Source organism: Frieseomelitta varia, unplaced genomic scaffold, assembly GCF_011392965.1.
Source record: "Frieseomelitta varia isolate USP_RPSP 00005682 unplaced genomic scaffold, Fvar_1.2 scaffold_593, whole genome shotgun sequence".
NCBI lineage: Eukaryota > Metazoa > Arthropoda > Insecta > Hymenoptera > Apidae > Frieseomelitta > Frieseomelitta varia.
The window spans coordinates 425,261-446,495 of NW_025110360.1; the positions used below are offsets into that span (position 1 = coordinate 425,261).

At 37.6% G+C, this 21,235-nt stretch overlaps 1 protein-coding gene and 1 long non-coding RNA gene across 3 annotated transcripts in view; one reads left to right on the forward strand and one right to left on the reverse strand.

Moving 5' to 3' along the window:
• Positions 1 to 611: 611 nt before the first annotated feature.
• Positions 612 to 1,614, reverse strand: LOC122534434. The gene is made up of 3 exons (XR_006307900.1): positions 1,412 to 1,614; positions 1,031 to 1,332; positions 612 to 904 (listed from the first exon to the last, which is right to left on the reverse strand). It is a non-coding gene; the product is annotated as an uncharacterized LOC122534434 (long non-coding RNA).
• The window catches only part of LOC122534431, a 38,022-nt gene continuing 18,397 nt past the window's right edge, over positions 1,611 to 21,235 (forward strand). For both annotated transcript variants that reach the window (XM_043665067.1, XM_043665068.1), the window contains exons 1-4: positions 1,611 to 1,844; positions 4,064 to 4,276; positions 4,343 to 5,382; positions 5,458 to 5,741. In XM_043665067.1, coding sequence (XP_043521002.1) covers positions 1,750 to 1,844; positions 4,064 to 4,276; positions 4,343 to 4,625 — 591 coding nt within the window. In that variant the 5' untranslated portion in view covers positions 1,611 to 1,749 and the 3' untranslated portion in view covers positions 4,626 to 5,382; positions 5,458 to 5,741. The remainder of the gene's footprint in view (positions 1,845 to 4,063; positions 4,277 to 4,342; positions 5,383 to 5,457; positions 5,742 to 21,235) is intronic.

A 21,235-nucleotide genomic window follows, 5' to 3' on the forward strand; every position in this document is an offset into this window, starting at 1 on the left:
GATTCTCGTGTATTGGAATTCTTAAAATACGTGCTGGTACTTTCATCCGGGATACCGAGCGCACCATCATCGTGACGATAATCGCTTCGCGTTCGTGGCAGCATGTAAAATTTAAACATTTCTCCATCTGCTTAACTGCCTTCGGGCTACGACCAAGTTGAACGATATAATCAACCAGGATGAGGATGGTAAAACGATCGAGAGAAGAAAGAGACTTTTCGTAAGGTCGTCCTTTGTTAGAAATCGCCACGGATGAAACACTGTTTCGATGGAATTTGAAAACGATATCGCGATTGTTCGATCCGGGATCATCCATCGGTCGCAATCGACGTGATTGAAACTCGCCGAGAAAACGAAGAGTTTTCTCGAGTTAAGGGGGTCGTCTCCGCGGTGAGCGAGTGAATGGGTGCTCAGTTGCCCACGGTAGCGCTCCGAGCCTTCTCTACTTCTCTCCGTGAGGCAGCTTATGGCTATGGGGAAGGAAAATATAGTTCAAACCGGTTGCATAATGGTACGAAGGCGCATCACATCAGTTCGACTCAACGTGAGCTACTTTGAGAATCCGCGGCAGCGGCGAACGTCTCTTCTTTCAACGTCAACGTTGACCTTTGAAGCTGAAGGTATAGCGGAACGCTTGTAACACCGATGTTTGCCGAGGGTAGGGGTGCAGTCATGCTGTAAACCATTAGCCCCGAGCAGTATAGTTAGATGATCTAATTTCTAGTCTGGTAGTTTGTATACCGACACCCGGACTCGACCTGTTCGCCTTGGAAACTGAGGAATATAAGAGCAAGCTCTTCGAACCTTTTCGATTCAGAACGATGCACGACTGCATGCGAATCAGTTGTAAATTCGATCGTTCTTACATGGAGAGTTTAAGATACAACTCGCAATAATATTGAATCTGAAATGTTTGAAATAAGTATGTTTAAGTTTTCAGCAAACGAAGAAGAATATTTTATTTTTTAATATAACATCGGTGTACATACATATTTATACAATCTATAATAGTAATTCTGTTGTGTCTTACCTATTTGATAGACTCCGCTAGTAAGGAATACATGCTAATTAAAGTTGACGTTAGGTCTAATTAATAGTGATACAGGTGATTAGGATACTCGAGTAACAGTCGTGTTTAATTTGAGCGGAATGTTAATTAGGCTGGAGTAATGTATTACGACGCTCGTCGCAGCATCTATTTTCGTTGCTACTTATATATGTAGAATCATCTTGTCTTTATTACTATTTCTACGACTGATTTTGTTCGCACGAAATAGTTTTTCACTTTAGTCGGGTAACCTCAACTTATCCATTGGCTAATAAAATTACTTTCTGGAACATTACAAAATATTACATATTTAAATAGTGATATTTAAAAAGAAAAAGTATTTTATACTTGTTTATTACGCACAGTTTAAGGTTAACTAGAAGATTCTAGACTGCGATTTTTGTTTAAATTTATATCGGTGATATATCGATTCTTGTCGATGTTCCCAACAAAATGCTAGTAACATTGATTCGAGTGAAAACGATTTTAAGTATCAAACTGCCATCTGTATGTAGCGTTTCAAACTACTTCAAAGTTCTCGACATACTTTCAAATGACGAATTATTTCCAACAGTTCCGAGGGACGCGACTGTAGTGGTTCTATAGAGTTGGAGGAACCGTTATATTGTCCAGCTTTCGTTGAAGTGTTCAGTTACTGAAATTCGAGAACTCTGCAATTACACGTTATTCGTGTCTCAGGGATGGCGGACGATCAGAATCAGAAGAATCCGAATAATGTCTTTTTATTTCGACTGGCAATTTTGAATTGTTTTAAACGTATTGCGGAATCAGTCAGGTGAGCATGTAGTAGTTTCGAATAATATAAATATAATTTCTGTTAAATTAGATGCATAGTCACGTAATATTTATTGTACTTTATGTTGAATTTATAATATTATATTAAAATATATTGTATAAGAATATAACATTATGATACGATAGAGGTTATGCATCCTGCCATAGCTTGGCGTTCGCGGTTTTTTTATACGTATATACGCATGCGCAATTAATTAACATTCAAACAAATCTTTTGCGCTGTATTAATACTTTTATAATTATGTTTACAATATTTTTATGATAATATAGCATGATATGTACGTTGGTTGTTACACAAATAACTCGACTAATATAGTAACTCTGTGTAGTAACTCTGCATTGAACATATTGGCTTGAAAAATATTCGCAAGATTTTACAAAATTTGCGAATACATTAGTAATAATAAAAGTAATAATAATAATGAAGCAAAAAATAAAGACAAATTCTGAATGAACATCTAAAGTAAATGAAGTGCATGAAATTTACATGCTTTTATTGTAGATGTAGATCGGGCTTGGTCAGATTTTTGTTGGATTTCAGGTTATGTTCTCGTGTACATTCGTACAACGTATGTGTGTCAAGTACGAGTGGAGAATAATTCTTTAATTAAGGAAGTCAAAGGGAACGCGTAACCCAGCACGGCCGATCAGGACGTGCGTTGTTGTAATGTTTTAGAGAGCTTGATGTTTCGTTTATCGGCGGTAAACGGAGTAGGAAGAGGTGGTGGAGGAGAAGGAGGGATCGGCAATGACTCAAACGAGCGATGGTGCTACTCGATGTCATTGGCCTCTGTGGGAGTCGCATGTTAATTTGTCGATTCGTTCACGTGAACGAACAATTGTCCACTGCTATTTGACGGTTCTACGCGCAAAATGGCTCGATTTTCGAAATCGAGTTTCGCTTCAGTTCCTGCTTCCCAGAATCTTCCCGCTCTTTGAAACCCAACACACCAGTTGACCTTCGAAGAATTCCACGAAGTGTTCGAGGAAACAAAGGGTCCCTGGTGTGGTCACCATCGTTCGGCTCTATCATTCGTACAGTACGTGTCGTGGGGATCGTACGGATCCCTCTGGCCATCCGTTATTCTCACATAGGAATAATTCAGTGAAAAACGTGTTTCATTCCCTACGATCAAACTTCTCGTTGTTCCTAGTTTATTTGAATCTTTTGTACGATACATTCAACGATCGCGCGATTCTTTTTCTCTATGTAAAAAGTTATAACATTTTTCCTGGATGACCTCATGCTGGTGAAGAGAAAATTATATCGTGATTGAGAATGAAGATGAAGGAACATGGCACGAAGCGTACTCAATTAGGTCAGGACTAATGCAAATATGTAGTATTGACATCAAATTGCACCCGTCCCGGCCTGATTGAGTGCGCATTAAATCAACGGAAGAAGACTCAAGGTGTGGTTCTTATGTTGGCAATTTCCTGCACTTATCACAGGAAATGTAATATCTGCTGCTATATTATGTTTAAATATATGTACATTATGTCATTCTATAATTGTATGTTAATCATAAGACTTCTTTGAAGATTGTTTTACAAAACATACGTAGTTTTCCTTTAAATTATGAACACTGTACTATTGTATTTTAATAAAGGTAGACAACTTTCATACGTTTATTTTCATACATATGTATTTTCATAATTATGTAAAAAAATTCCTCTGATCGTCATGTTAATATGTATTCCCGAAATTATGCAATGCGATTGCAGACTGCTATTGTATGCTTATGGTAGTACGAAACTGGATTGGTTTGTCCGAATACTGGTTCTTTCCCTGTTCAATCGTTCAAGCCTATGTGGATGATAAAGAAAAAAAAAATTTGATCCCGGCGATAGTAGAGCCACCACATGCAACGATCATTGAATGTACATTTATAATGTTAGTGTACGAGGAATATTATTCGTCCGTATTGTACATGCTACAATGCTTGTTCATATTTTAATTTTATATATTTTGATCTTACGTTGATGAAATCAATCGTGAAATAAAATACGAAAACATGAATTAGTGGTTGCATTATGTGTACATTCTTATGTATCGTATGAGTAATTATATTAAACGACTCTAAATGAAGACTAATTAACATTGATTAATTAAATGTAATAACGTTAAATAAAATAATATTTACATTTCGTTTCAATGGACTTTTATGAAAATATTTGAATCGTTTGAAAATCTTTCAGCGAGGATGCTTTCGTGGACATTCTTACGATTCTTACAACTCTCAAGTTAAAGCCGAGTATTGGACAAAAGTTACACAAGGCAATGTGCACGGAGCTTACGGATAATATGAACGATGATTTAGAACATATATTAACTGAAGGAAGCTTGCAGAATGGATTGGAAAAGGTTGCGAAATTAATTGACGCTGATTCTTCCGTGAGTGAAGATGCTTGGTAAGGCTTAGTGATATACGGTTATTAATTTATTAATATTGATTTATTAACGTTGTTTGGTTTTAGGAGACCACCGGGTAATGTAGCCTTACATCTACGTTCACTAGACGCCCAGAAGATTAAAGAAGAAAGTGAATTATTGGAAAAACAAGTAAATCTGATAGAAGAAGAAAACATAAATTTAATGAAAGAAATTGCAGAAAAAAGGTCAAGTATAATGACCATGAATGATAACATGACAGAATCGTTAAATAAGTCATTAAGTATTATGGATTCAATAAGAAAAAGAAAGGAGGATTTAGAAAAATGTTTAATGTTATTAGAACATGATGATAAAATTAGATTATAAATATTAGATAGCTAAGGATATTGTAAGATAACTAAGATAGTATATATGTTGTTTTATAATTTATACAGAATTTAAATTAATTAGAATTTTTTATATTGGTTAGTCTGGGATCAGCTAGGATTATATTCACCTTCTCAGATAAATCAGGAGTTATTCGCACATTCTCCACCCTTTTTTTCAATTTTCGGGCCAGTGCCATATTTTTCTTCTGCAAATAAAAATATATATAAGAATTCTTCGATATAATTTATTCATATAATACATATTTAATGCAATATGTATTACCTCTTGAATTGTAATCATGTTTTGTATCTGTATTAGTTCTTTGTTATTCTTATCTGCTGCTTTCTTTAATTCATCTAATTCTTTTTTCAAGTTATCTCTCTGTGATATTAAGGAATTAATTCTTTGTTGAACGGTCTCATTAAAATTTGCTTTCTCATTGCATTTCATATAATTACAGTGAATTTCTTTTAATTCTTCATCTAAGTTATTGTATTTTCTCTCTACATTTTGCAGTACAAACGCACCCTTATCTTTCAGTTGATTTACGTTATATATTTCTATCTCAGTATCTTCACATTCTTTTTGGTATTCTAATAATTTTGATTTAGTATCTTCTGTCTCCTTGTCCATTTGGTATAGTTGATCTGAATTCCAGGTTTCCTGAATTCCAGAATATTGTAACGCTGCTTAAAAGTATTACATTATTTATCGTCTTAATATTGGAAAATTCATCAAAGCTGCCAAAAAAATGGTAAATGAAACACGAATTTAGTATTACCAAATGACGATTGAACGACATTATGATTATTACAGTCCATTTTTTCAGTACTGCGTTGTTTGGTTAGCAATTTGAATGTTTCTACAATATGGCCGCCTGGCGCCAAAACGTTCCCGCGTAAATCGGTGGTGCATTCTCATTGGCCGAGACGCACCAATGAGAAACGTTTTTGCTGATGACTTGGAGAAACGCTCGACAGATGGCGAGAGCATTAGCTCAGTCTTGGCTACGCACCCGCTGTTCGCCATTGTATCGTGATTGCTGTTAAGTTTCGTGTTTGTGAGTGAGAATTCATCCGGTTTATCGAGTTCTGGAGTTCTTCTACGCATTGGGTAAGTCGAAAATCTTATTAAGATCTAATGCTACTTAACCGGCGTCTGTAAATTTCGTGTGCTTCACGTGATTAGACGAGTGAAGCGTGTTTCGTTCCGAAGGGACGACGTATACATTTTTTTGGGGGTTAGTTTCTGACCCTCGCGCGTCAGCCCTCTTCCGTACGCGTGGTCAAGTCGTAGAATGATCGTTCCGAGTCTCGTTCGAATCTGAAATTCATAACAATTTCGCAAAAAATACAACGTGCGTTGAACGAACCGTTGAGGTTATACATTGAATGCGATAACGGATTCGGCGTTTTTCAACGATAATTCTGCGTCTTAGGAATTTTTAGACGCTTTGAATCGACAGCTAAGTCAATAATTTCGGCCATGCGACCAATCGTGTAACATGTCCGTAGAAATTTTGTGTATCTCTTAATAACGTAATTTTGCGCGGATATCGTGTAGTTTTTGCGTGCCGGTTTTCGGTCGATTGGCTCTTCTAAACGGCCAATGTCGCATAATGACAAATCGACGTGACGAAATGGAGCAATTGAGCGTCAATATATTTTTATTAAATTTATCTTTTATTCTCGATAAGAATACCTATAATCTTTACATATCGTACTTACTGTTTTATGCTGTATGTGTAACGTTATATCATGTTTACAACATCTAGCATATATTTTCTATATTCATATTATTTCATCGAGTGTGATTCGTGTCTACTTGTCGTATAAGTAGAGTCCGGAAGAATATACATTTATATATTCGTTTCAACAACTTTATTATCTAATCCGTTATTCAATGCGGGGATTAGCAAAAAAAAGTATTCCACAATGAATGATACAATAGTTTTTTTGCGTATCACGTGTTTGCTTGCATAATGCTTTCCGGAAATATTCGCTGTAACGTTAGATAATACGCGAATAATGATTAAATGTCGTCGAGGATGCTTTTGCAAATGTGATAACTATCCGCGGTGTAAGCGAGCAATGTGTGGAATTGAAATAGGTTTTGCATTGTTTCCTTTTTTTTTTCTTTTTTTTTTTTTCCACAACGAAATATACTCCCTTTGTGAATCGGACACGATTTCATCCGATAAGAGATTAACGTTTTTGCGTGTGACAAACGTGGTCGCCTTAGGTTATAACAATACGATTAATGTTCCGATCCGATCGAGAATCTATTGATTGGAAATTTATTGAATGAGCGTCGAGTCGCGTTTGTGTACGGTGCTTCATTCGAGAAATATTTACGCGACAATATATTGCTGGACTCTAAAAGTAGATGGCGCCATACTAAATTGAAATTAAACAGCAAGAAACAGCTTGTTAATACACATATGCACAAAGATTAGTTCTTCTTTGTGAGATATATTTCATATTTTTGCTTCTATCGTACATAGGCAAATAATTCACTGTAGAATTTTGTCGAAATATATTTGAAAAAATGTTAATCGCAAAGTCAAGACCTCTTCCTTATCTGTTTGCATTGTAATGCTCTGATTAATATAGACTAAAATCTAGAAGAAATCTAGATCAGAATTTTATTTCGTTTCTATTAGTCACATCATCGATCGATAATTCCATGAACTTGCTTCACTTTACTTATCAGTTGCATCATTTCCATTTTTTAGTCATCCGCGAGTTATGTGGACAATAAAAGTATTAACGAGTTTGTTAATATTATTGAATTTTTATTAGGTAATCGACACGGGTTAATTTCACTAGCTCGTTATCCAACAATCCCATGTGTGTTGTCCCAAAGATTCCCTTGTCCCTCATTGGCATATCTTCTGATCGTTCCACCGTGAACTTCAGCTTTAATACCTATTATTTCTTCGCAACGCTAACCGCTTCTGACAGTGTGTTTGCCAGGCTCCGCAATTAATTCACCGATTACATTGTCGAGTATTCGATCGTACTATTCTATTCGATTCATGCGCGCGCTTTCCTTCCTAGTGTAGTTGGCTAATTAATTTAGATCCATCGTTTGTGACTCTTTTGGTTATGGAACACACGTTCGAACGTTTACAGATTCTCAGCTGTTTAAGTTTTGAAGTGATTGAATGACTCGCGCAATGAATCATTAAATTGTCATTAAATCCACAAATTGAGTTCGTCGTAAAGAGCAATCTTATTGTTTTTATTAATTTGTTAAACAGGTCGTTCTTTGACTAGAAATTTTAAACAATCACGGACTTAAAATTGTTGATAAGGAAAAATTAATTTTAGTTGGATTGTGAAAAGCTTTATGGAAAGCTTTAATGTATATCATACGTTATTTATATATATACTATATACTGTATTATATAATATAATGTATATAATAGGTCTTAATATATATGGACATATAATTTATATATAATATATTTATTTTCTAGCTTGGTTGTTAATTTAAAAAATCAATTTTTTTGCTCGTTCGAGTCCTAATTTTGATATCTAAATGCACATTCTTCTGATTATTGTCGTTATCATTTACCGTGTTTCTTTCTACAACATACATGTCATTATTGTGAAAGATTTAAATTTTTAACATACATAATAATTTAACATTAGACAATTTATTTTGTAACGAAAAAATTAGAAATTCGAGTAGCAAATTAACTCGTTTCCTTTTGAGAGGTTAGCCCCTCTCTCCCTTCCTGTTTCTCTCTTTCTCTAAGTCTTATCCAGGGTTTTCTCGCAGCCGTTCAATCTCCGACGATCTATCCCTAAAATCTCAGTCAATCCCTCCATCGATAAACGTCCCCTGCCGCGCTCTGTTGATCCACTTTTCCCTTCCAACCCTTCCATTCTCTCACCCTGTCTTCTTTACTTCCCCCCTCCCCCCACCCCTTTCTCTTCGCGTCTTCTCATTCTATCCAAACATTCTTTCCCCGCGACAACGGTTCACAATTTCTTTTCATATCGTCGCATTATACAGTCAGACATCATTCGTAATTGGAGGATCGAATGCCGCGTAGAATGTTCCACGGAAAATTGTCCGGGAAGGTTCCAAGGGAAACGCGACCCCCCTCCGATTGGCCAGTGGGTGGTAAGAGCGGAGGAGCCAGCTAGTTTTGGCTAGGTCAAGCCGAGTTAGGTCGCACTCAGGTAGGGACATCCTTCGCGATGGGGTGGTGGATGGCTGGGGGGTGGATTTCTACCGGTGGGGTTCGACACACAATGGCACAACAAACCGTTGCCCTGGTAACTGGCCGTTCGAGGTTGCCATCACAAAACTTTCCAACTTGTGACTGCAAACATTAATGCTAGCACACGCGTTATCGAGAGAGAAAACCGACAAGACGGTGGTGGTGGCCGCGTAAGTTCACACGCACGCCCATCGTCACGCGAGCACGCGTGCTTGCGACACGCACCGCCGTGGAAAACAAACCGGGGAAAGAGGAAGAAGATGCCCCAAGTGGCCAAGCCCTCGTTCACCCCCCCCCCCCCCCCCCTTCTTTTTTTTTTTTTTTCCGCGATTCGCGCCCCCTTATTTTTTTAATGCGCGCCTTAATGGTGTAATCATGGTATAAGTCGTCCCGCGTATCGCGAATCGTGCACGGCCGAATTCCTTTTTGGGGCCTTTGACCCGTCGAGACAGTCATTTATCTTTCTCTACCAAGATTCGAATTTTTGAATTTGAATACGCGCCTCGCATATGATTTTTGACCCTCCAAACATTTAATTACAATAATCTACTGTTTGAAGTTGGTATATTTCGCGCGCTATGTTGTTACTGTATTGTTATAATAAAATAATCAACAGAGGAGAAGAAAGTTAAGTATCAGTGTCCCTCCGTGGAAACTGACGTGATACTGACTTTAGAAAAGAATACGCGTTGTTTATAATTTAGCCTGTTGTGTGATTTTTGAACGATTAAGCATCAAAATCATCGTTTCATCTCGCGCTTTCGCAAGTGATTCTCTACACTTGCCTCTTCGTCTGCGTCTCCTCCCGCCTTCCCTTTGTTTTTCACGAAATTGTTCTCGTTGTTGACCTCGTCCAACGCAGTCGTTACACATCATCCGGCATATTGATGTAATTACAGACAAACTGACCGAGCCTTTTGTCCATCGTGATTAATGGTTCAAGTACTTTTGCATCTTCATTATCTGGCCGCAATAGATTCAAAGATCATCGAACTGAATAGCCGTACACGCGCGCCAGTTCGGGGCAATTAATTTTATCGTCCATGGAATTCGTACTCGGTCTCCGGTGTAAATCGATGAGAATCCATCCGTAAAAAATAGGTTCTGTATTTTCCATCAATTTGGCCCTGGGTTGGAGGCGTGGTTTATATAAAGGCAGCACGCGTGAATCAGACCGATGTCGGAATAATTGTACGTACAGGGATTGGCGAATTAATTATTTCAATTAATCGTTGACCTGCATTGAAACGCGAGTTATTTTAGCATCGATGTTTTTTTACTTTCTGTCTTGATTGTTGTTGTAACGCGCCGATCTTGTGACGTAACTTTTTCCCTAATCACGAAATTTGGCGCCAATGATTGAATAGTGTAGTGAAAATTCTAAAAAAAATACGCCGTCATACCAAACTTGAACGTTTTATATATTTAACAACATTAGTAACAAGCGTGTGAATCTCCTCTTTTTATTTTCACGGTGATAGAACTTTCCAGATTTAAGATTTATTTCAATGTTTGGTAACAATGTGACGTAAAATAAATTTTCCTTTCTCTCAATTTTTGTTGTTTTTTTTTTTATTTTGGTTATTCGTGACAAAGGTACCATCAAATAATTCATTTCTTTGTTCCTTTTTTTTTTTTCATTGCCACATTTAAATGAAATATTTAATGTTTGTTTCGTCTGTGTTCGATTATTATCACTTTGCCTGTGAATACTCTTTATAGTCGTTACAAAGGAATATAAAATACTCATTTTTGGTATTGGTTTATGAAACTCCGATTTTTAGTTTTTTAAAACTTCCGAGGAACGATTTCAGATTTAAATTAACCTTCTGTGTCGAAGATGGATCTTGCCATCCGTGAAAAATTCTATTTTCGAAGCTTTGTGTAAAAAAAGTTTAACAAGAAGTTCTCGATGAAATTCTTTGATGTTCGCAATTTTTCGCGTACGGTTAGTTTCTTGTTTTTCGTGAAAGAAAAAGAGAGGCTAAAGAGAGAGCAAGATTTTCTACTAGAAGAGAATTTCTTTTTTGTCGGGTTTAACGCTCGTGGATACGTACGAACGACTCGTTGGCAAAAATGTGTCATCGATTTGCTGACTTTCGTGGCGTTCCAGTTAGCCACGTGGTTCGAGGAAAACACTCGACCAGGTGAAGTGAAACTCGTGCGCGCGTCAAACCGTGCGCGTAAATGACACATATCCGCGTTATAATAGGAAACGTCCGACTAGGTGTTACACCTTGATAAGGCTATTGAGACGATTAGCCGCCTGTCTGTCCCATTTTCTTTCTGCTTAAAATTTCAGCTCATCTAGCAAAATTACACTGTTCGACGAACCTTCTCTTCTTACGTTTTATCACTCGATTATTGTAGACACTTGTGCTCTAAATATGAATAAAATTTCCCTCCGTCACTTATATTTTCGCTTTTCCAAGATTTCTCAAAAACTGGAGTAATTGAAAAAAGATGCAGACGTATTTGTATTGAGCGCACAAAACTTTGTTAGGTTTATTAGAATTTAATTGGTTAACGTAATATGAAATATAGGTATGTGTTGTACAGTGTAATCGGTACAAAACAAACGTACAAGATAACGCTTTTTATTTCGCAAATGATTTATATCTTTGAATGATGGGGATCGCCAATCTGTAAACCGTTATCGAGTTTTTCAAATTACAGAAATTATAGTCCTGCAAATTTCTCAATTTACAGAAATGATCGATTCACAAATATTCCGAGTGACAAACTTAATTAATATAAATATTCTCCAATCAATCTCGAGATATTTATCGATTAAAGTCACTTTGCCGAATCGTTCGATTAGGCTCATTATTTCGCGCCGTAATGTTTGATAATTGCGAATTTTTCGTCGCTGCGAAACGTCGTCGAATATTTCAATTCTCGTGTATTTATTTATTTATCGAAAGCGTGCGAGAATTTTAGTCAGCTGCTTAGTCGGAATTGCTGAATCGAATTGCATCTCATCGATTCGCGGACAGCCAATTTGTTTTGGCGAGAATTCGCACCGATCGTCGTTTTGTAACCGGCTAAAAGCAATTGAGAGAGGATAAAAGCTCCGAGTATTACAAGTATATATGCGCGCGCGCGCGTGTGTGTGTGCGTGCTTTTTTTCAATACAGCGCGATGGAATGGCAAGCGTTATGCAACCGGATATTCCTATAGGAATTACGTTATTCAAATATTCGTCTATCGACTTATTGTTAGCGAATCAAAATTTAGATGTGAGATTCACGCAATCGGAATTTTGTAACGTTGTTAATCGATTGCTTCGATTTATGGGATTCTCGGAGAATCCAATGTCGTAATTTGGAAATATTTCCTTTAACCCTGCTAGAAATTTTATTTCGATGCTGTTGTCATTTCAGCAAACGAAAAGGCTTAATCCTTAGCGCACGAAGGTTTGTAACAATTACTGAGTTACATAGGAAAAAATATGTATTTTCTTTTCGATTTTTTTACAAGAAATTACAGGATATTTATTACAAACATACATATAAATCACTGGACACTTGGCTCTTTTTGAACAAAATAATTATACAATTTTCTCGCGTGATTTTATTGTTCAATTTTATTATATTTATCTAGGTTACGATAATGTCCTGTCGTGAAATTAATAATTACATTATACACGTATGTGCAGTTACAAGCAATATTTATTGTAAATATATTCGATAAAAGATTAGTATGTAGAGTGAATAATAATTTTAATCCTTAGCGTTTATCTGTGTAGAAAAGACGTAAGAGTTCCTTCGAGTGATCTTATTTAGTGTGCCAGGGATTAAATTTTTTCATAAAACTTTCAAGATATTAATTATATACGTCAGTAGCGATCTTTTCTTTTTCAATAGCGATCGTTTTTCTTTTTAATGATTTTTTTTTTTTAATGTAAAACATAATTCGGTTAAAAATGATTCGACCAATAGAGTACGATTGATTCTTCGTGATAAGTGAAAACTATCCTATCTGTTATTTCATTTTCATTGCCATACTTCCTTTGAAACTCGAAAATGGTGCGGTGATATTTTCCCTTCTCGCGTTTCCTTTTCGTCTCTTCAATCGATACGCACGAAAAAAAGAAACGCGCCATTTGTCAGTGACAGAACTGAAAACTTCTCACGCGGTGAAAGAGTTGTTTTGGAGTTGCGCCAGAAGCAACAAATCATAGATTCTATTTTTGCACCAGGAGAGAAATAATATAAAAGAAGAAAGAGAGAGAGAGAGAGAGAGAAGGGATTGATCAAAGAAACGAGAGGAGAGAGATCAAAGCGGTAGGAGTTTACGAAGACGCGATTAAAGCGCATCAGCACATTGATTTTCACAAGCTGCCGAGCAAAAGTCTACTATCAAGCGCTACAGGTGCCTTTCTCTCGCTTCATTAACAACGTGAACCTCGCAATCTAATTTAAACTATTCAACGGCACGAGTTGTCTAGAATGTTATTGCTCTCCTGGAACTTCGTCGAGACCGTGATATCCTCACTCATATGTTGCAATTTAGTTTCGTAAGTCGAGCGTGATAAGGACGACACGGTTGCTCACCGGAGAATGACACAGATCCGATCGACTCGTGCCTTTTTTCTAAGTAATTTTGTTCCAATGACGCACATTAGTAACGCTACCATGATTATCCAGCAAGGAGTCTCAATTAGAAGACGTCGGGGACTGCATTCAAATTTATTAACACGTTCGCTGCCAAGCTGACGAAGTATCTAAAACTGTACACGCTATAATGTTTAATATACTTGCGAAATTTGCCTATTTTTTTTCTTTTTTTTTTTGCTTCAGTACTGTAAATTTAATTTTGGTATTTTTAAAAAATAATTTGCGTGGTATAACAAACAAACAAATTTAATTGGTAATGAAAAATACAAGAATAATAAAAAAAAACTTGGCAGCGAAACAAAATTCATGCAAGAGTGTGTGTATGTGAGAAATTATACAGTAAATAATATTTAGTTTCAATGTTTTTTTATTCATATTTTCATACATCGATGAAGCAAGGGAGACATAAAGGTGGTTTGTTAGGACAATCATCGCGAAATGTCGCCAATTTTTTTTGTGTCCCTGTGCAAAATTGCATTCTCAAAATTTTTTTACATTTCATTAGTAAATTTATTACATTTTCTCTTGCAAGAAATGCAACGAATGCCTCTCTACCGGATTTCCATTATCTTTTCTTAGTTCATGCCGTAAAAGAAACTTATTACCACGCCGTGGGTACCGATATCGGCTTAGAAAGTGCTCCAAACATCATTTATAGACCGTATAAAAGAGATATCAACAATCATTGTTTACTCTCAATCACAGAAAAACATCATTTGGCGAAATAAGTTTCAGCGTGTATCGAAAACTGGCACACGTTGGCAAAGAATGTGTCCTGATTAACCTGTTGTTACTCGTCCTACGGAGCAAGTGTTTCTCACTTGCTATTTGAACGAAGTTAAGGGCTCGCTGAATTTTCAAACACTTATTCCCTGTTCAACCAATCGATCTGTCGTTCAAAACGGCAGTCCTCTGTTCGTCTTAATTCCTCTGACTGTCCGTGAATATTCCGCCGTGGGATCACAGTTGGGCGGATTGGCAAGAAAGAAAATTGCGAAAGCGCATTCCTCGTGTGTCCCTCATCCGCGCGGAGAGTTTCCCTTTTCGACTCCTGGCCACCTCTTCCTCTGCGCTACCTCGTAGTCCTTGGAGGCAGGCCGCTCGCGCGTACTTTTACAACGATGGAATGCAGCGATTGCCAGCGGTGTCGCTGATCTAGGCCTGCCGCGATCGCGGACGCCGTCGAATCGCATCAAACAGGCTGCGATACGTCGCCGCGATCTCATGTCGATACATACTCAGTTCTCTCTTTTGCAAATTGAGCGCGCGCGGCTCGTGCTATGCGTTCACCGAGTTCCGTGCAATTTTCTCGCCCATGGGAATCGTGACGCTTGGAATGACAGAGGAGAACAGTAGAGTTGTAGAAGTTAGTCTCTCTCCGAGCCTCGAGCTTCGGAAGCTTTGAAACTGTAACTATCAAAATTTTCGTTTTCTTTTTTTTGGAAATATTATACATGCAAAACGACGCATGTTCTAGAGATTTAAACGATTTTTTTTTCGTAAAGTGTACAAATCAAAGCTCGGTGTAATTTATTGTACGATGAGGCTGTAGTTTCTTTTTTTTACCTTTATAACGTCTGTTTTTCAGTAGTCGGTAGTTCTAATGTTCAGAACTTGGTTAATGCTTTCAGCTTGATAAATAATAGATTGCGAATTATCTTATATTGTCATATATAATTGTCATATATTTGAAAGTTAAGGCCTTAAAGTTTCAATCTCGAGGCTTTAAAAGCTCGAGCTCTACGACTAATAATACTACGATAATAGTCCTAAAAACTCAGCTTTTAAGATTCACTCTTGAAGCTTCGAAGACTCGAGCTTTATACAACATACATATTTTTAAGAATATTAACATATTTTCATAATTTAACATATTATATCCAGTATATTTGTTCATTTTTATAAATCATCACAGCTTCACTTTCCGTAACGCATGTTCGAAGTGGATAATCTGAGAATGTACTCCGAGGAAGTACAGTATCGAGCAAACTGTTCGAGACAACGCTGGCGAAATTGACTTTTTGCTAGGTTTCCTGTTTACGAGATTCCGCTCTCTGTTGTCGGCAAGCTGTACGTCTTTAATTAATTCCCCTAGCCAGTAGTGTAATAAAATCGCGTCGATATAGATTTGGTTTAGGTTTTTGGCGTCGGCGTTAATATTTCGTTCAGCTCTGTTTATTTTCGTTGCTGAAATATCGATTATCGTACCGTTCGGTTAAATAGCTGTTGTGCTCCGCAGACTCTCGTGATTATCGACTTGGCAAATAGATTCTTGCTATACTCGTTTGTAAAAATAAACCGTGTTATTTGAAGCAAGGTGAAATCAAAAATGGCAAGATATTTTCTGATATTGATCCCTTCAAGTGTTTCAGCCCGTGCTATTGAATATTGTACGGGTCAAATTTTACAATCGTTAATAAAACAATTGAAGCGTCATTGAATAAATGTAATATCGAGAGATACACGTTCAAAGATAAACGGATTCTTAGGTTGTACCGAGCCTGATTATTAGCAAAACGCAATGCGTTTTCTGAGTCAGACCAGATTAGTGCCGAGTTGTACTCGATGAAATTCCTACATGGTTTCCCCCTTTACGAATTTGATGATGATTTGTCAAGTGTCTCGCAAGACTTCGATTGTCAATTCTCGATTAATTTTATTACTCCTCCGAGATCGGAGGAGAACAAAAACCATACAGTTGAAAGGTTATGACGGCTTTAAGCGATTTCAATCGATTCAATATGTCAAGCCTTCTTGCCTGACGCGAGTAATTAAAACTAATTAGCGAGCGGGCACGAGGTTTTTGCGGAAGAGACGCGCAAGAAACGGCGGGTTGGCTGAAACGTACGGGGTTTTTACCGTTGCTCGTCGAGCAAGCTCCAATTAAAGGTTTCCGACAGTAATGACTGTCTGGGCATGTTTATCGAATCGATGAATGGGATGAAAAGGAACGGCCTTGAATGGCGTTGAGCGTGCGTTTTCACGATCTATTTCGCGATCCTCGCGTTCAGCCCCATTATACTCTGGTCTCCTTAGATCGAAGAATCCCCAGATTCCGAGTCGACTTGTAATAATAATCAAAGAAAGGAAGAGAAAAAAAGTGTTCATCTCGGAGAATTGAACGAGGATGAAAAACGAGAGAAATATCAGCGAATTGATATTACGTCGGACGCGACGTAAATTTGACATATGGATTAACAAGTGTCCGAGCACTCAGCGAGCAAGCACTTGTACTTACTCTCGTTTCCTTTTTCGCCTGTATGTTAAGAAGGACACGTGGGCAGCAGGAGCCAACGCGGCCGAAGGCGAAAGCGAAAGTTTCAGCGAGAGAGGATCCCTCCGTTGACGAGGTCGTGCAATGGCAGGTTCAAGGTTATCGAGGATGGAGAAACAATCGCGAAATGAGGACAGTCGCAGCTGCTGTGAGCATTGCGATTGCACGTGCATGTTCGATTGAGATTTCGAAATGGGAGACGCAGAACTCCGTCAGATCTCGATCTATCCATCTCCTTTGTTAAAGATCCTCTCGCGATCGTCTTTTTTTTTTTTTTTTTTTTTTTTTTTTTTTATTCTGTCAAGATCAAAGTGAGAAAAATATGTCGCGTAAATGGTGTATCATTGAAAATTTCAAAGTCGTAAGAAGAAGATGTAAGAAATTTATCGCAGTAATTTAACGTGCGTCATTACTATACAGCGTATGAATAGATCGGGGACACTCGTGTTTAATAGCAGTCGGAAGGCAAACGACAACTTCGTCTCAAAATGTTCATTGTTTCTGTCGGTGGCAAGATGGCAGCGGTGAAAATTGAACTTGATATGGGCTTACTTTGGTTTCAGTTAATTAATACCTCGGATTGAATTTGTTCGATTTTTACATTTCATTCTTGGAACTTCCCCGTAGATAAAATGGAGTGAAATTATATATCGTTTTCATATTATAAATTTTTCAACGTCCAGCAAGTCCGGCACTTGTCTATAAGAAAGTGTTTTATTTAAAAAGAAAGCCCTGTTTAAAAAAAAAAGGCTTGAAAATATCAGAAATAAATTTACAGTATTGAAACAAATGGGGAAATTTCGCAAATATATTGAACATTATATCGTGTATCGTTTTAGGTAATGACACTTCGTCAAATGGCAGGGAACGTGTTAAAATGGGAAAGAGATCATAAACAGATCGATTGAAAGCAGCGTTCGTTTCAATTAGAAACAGTTTCTTCTCACGAAGTAGGTAGTAGTGAAACTTTCGAATCACCGTTCGCAATCGTAGACAACAGCAGACCGTTATACGATTGAACGGGAGAAGATAATAACAGCACCCACTGTGTAACAAGTTGATCTACTCTTTTACGTGCTATGAACTTACGTATGACCTCAGTTTCCCACGAATTTAATATTATGTTTTCGACGTAACGACGCGTAGTACGCGCCCGTTGTAAATGTAAATTCTAAGCAGAATATGAGCGAAATTGCCGGGCTCAAACGTCGTACACTCCCCTAATAAGGATATTGTGTTGTCGTTACAATGCAACTCGATTCTCCTACATTCCTGCACAATGTGCAGTAGTCATGCAGATCTCACGTCATATAGTAGTGTGTGTGTGTGCGTGTGTGTACACACGACTGCACATATTTGTAGCGCGTGGTCAGAAGCAAATGTACAATACCTTTTATTAACAATGCGGGCCTGTTTCTTCGAGTGATAGTTTCGACACAAGCCAGCCGGGGCCGTTTTCGACGTTTCGGGGTTGACCTCTCCGTGGCTTGAATGAAAACTGTTTGATTCAGAAATCTGACTGGCATCGACCTCTGCCGCCGGTTCCCAAGTCGCTGAGCAGCGTGTCGTCTCTTTTCAAATGTTAATTCCGGATCATTATGCACGATCTTGGCACACTGACCATTTTAGATTCCCCCCCATGGATACGATGATCCTCATTTTCATACTCGACCGACCGGCTACCGTGTTTTATCTTCTACGAGGAGGAGCCTCTTTTGAAAGAACATTTGTCGGAGTGTTGCTGTTTTTGAAATACACTCGGGCCTTTCTTTTCTTTTTTTTTGAGAAATAGCGAGAAAAATGAGATCAGTGTTGTGAAAAATGAAAAAAGATTGAAATTCGTGTTATTAATATTATTGATTAACGTTAACATTGTTAATATCATTTTATATTAATATTAATGTGGCTACATTTATTGTTATTATTATACGTCGCATCGAAATGAACGTATTTTCGAATCTATTTTATTCTAATTTGCGCAAGACATATTTTTCAATCGCATCGTTTCACTGTGTGTGACTGCAATCACGTAAAAAGAAAGCCAGGTGTAGTTGGATCTCAATTCTTGAGATTTCGATGTTTTTAACAAATCGCGAAGCTGCACAACATGGACGAGCAACGTGGACTTTTTTTTATGGTAATATAGCGTTTATCAAAAAGAATTTGTCTAATGTTTAATGTCTGATAATAATTAACGCATTCACATATACATATGTGTTTTGTTAAGTTTGTTTTTCCTTTTTTATATCTTTGTATCTTTGTTGGACCTAGTAACAATATTTCTCGATTTTTAATAATATCAAAAGTCACGGATAACGCGAATTTCCTAATTGGAGCAGTTTTTTTTTTTAAGCTAATTCGCCTGTTAAATAAACAGGCTTCCGCTGGAAGATAATTCGTCTCGAGCGCATAAATAACTGACTTTAGTTTCTCTATCCGTGAGTTTCTAAATGGAAATTGTCCAATGGTTGTTTAAATTTCTGACCATATTTCGTGGGAACAATTGCTTCCTTGGGATCAGGGGACTAACGTTATAAACGCGACGAGATATGATTCACGTTAAAAAAGAAATCGGATACTTTTCGACTTGTGGATGTGTGGATCGCGAAAAATTTAGTCGATTCTTGATAGGTTCGCGAAAAATTTAGAGATACGAGAATATCGTATATTTTCATCGAGAATATGTCGAGTCGCCATAAGTAATGCAGTTACTTTCCATCTTTATATCATACATATGTCATAAACGAGTGAGCCACAGAAAAATCGTGTTTTCGAAAGTGGATCTCTGCCCGTAATCGTTTGGGAACCAGCAGATTAATCGGATAGGATCGGAGGGTGAAATTTCTGATTCTTCAGTCGAGGAAGAAGCCACGTTTTCCCATGTTCGTTCTCGTGTAATTCGACATATTGCGTAGACGCGGAACTCTTCGGCTCGCGAAAGGGTCCTCGTTGCATTGCAGTACCGTGTACACTGAGATTTCCATTTAAATGCCAGAGTCAATCGACGTGAATGAGGCCGTGGATTCGCACGCGTGTTCCAGCCAGTTGGTTTTAATTCCTTCTGCCCTTTTGCACAGCCCAGGCTCCTGCACAATTACACCCGGTTTTTCTCTTTTGTTTCGCAACGGAACACGGATCCTCCTACGTGTCGAATAGTAAAGCATCGACGTTGATTAACGCGCAAGGATATTCATAAACATTCATGTTAATCATCTCTTGAATTGCAAATGCAAAGTGTTTTAATCGTTAGTTGGACAGCTGCTTCTCATATTTATCTCAACGTTTCTTTGCGAACCGGGAATTTTCAGTGCCTTGCAAGCAATAATAAACGACAGTTGCATTTAAAAATAGATACATTTTATTAATTTTAAAAAAAGTGATCTGTTAAAACGTTTGAAACGAGTGATTTTAATCCTCGAGCAGTATTCGTTTGTTTTCAGGTTAGATGATTGTAATAATCATGATGTATGCTTACAGTTTACATTTTATATTTTCTAATTTTAATTCTACGAGGAAATGAAACTTTTAATGAAAATTAAAAGTTTCGAAATTAGATGATTTAACGTTTAAATTGTTCTCTTTTGGTTTATATCTTTGATTCCCATTAAAGATTAAGTGTGCCTTTGTTGTAACGTTGTGTCCCTTTAATACTGAAATTTTAAAACGATTGAAATTTAATGTCCATTTTCGTGTCACGCTCTAATTTCCCGCGATAGTTTGTGCGAATTTTATTATTCATTAGTAGGATGCTAGATATTTGTGGATTTATAAAATGTTCATAATACGAAAAGATATCTAAAATATAATACTTGCTATAACGTTCAGTACGTAAGGCAGAATTCTGTCTTTTTGAAAATATAATAAAATATTTTTCTCGTTTTGCAAATATAAATTTCCATAGCTCCTAGATTAAACAGGAAATTTTATCTAGGGTTGTATTCGATCACAAGTGATGCCGAGGGACAAAGAATTAGCACCGAAACCTCTTCCGATCGTGACTTCAAATATTTATCAAAGGTATTCCCTCCGAATCAAATTGTATTAGACGTGCAAATATTTGCGGAAGAGAAGTGCACAGTGGAAGAAACACCGAAGCGACGAATTCGTAAAATCGCGCGGACAACGATCCTCGCTGGTCTTTCACCGGTATCTCTGGAGAAAAGAAAGACTAACAATTACCTACCCCTACGTGTTCTCGAAGAATTTAGGTCGGCTGTGCCGCGAGTGCCTGTCTTTTAAACCCTTCCGTGCCACTTTCGGATCGTCGATCTCACTTGAACGCCCAGCGGCGCATCCGACCAGAGAAGTATCCTGACTTCGCAATAATTCCACCATCCTCGGGTTTCGCGTTATCGATCTGACCGCGATGGAACCGTCCCTCCGCGCGCATAAACTCGAATCATCTCCGTCGTTTCGCGCTATGCTTTTTTCGGAAGAAAACCCGCGTTCATCGATACTCTCGTTGTTTTCTCGTGCCGAA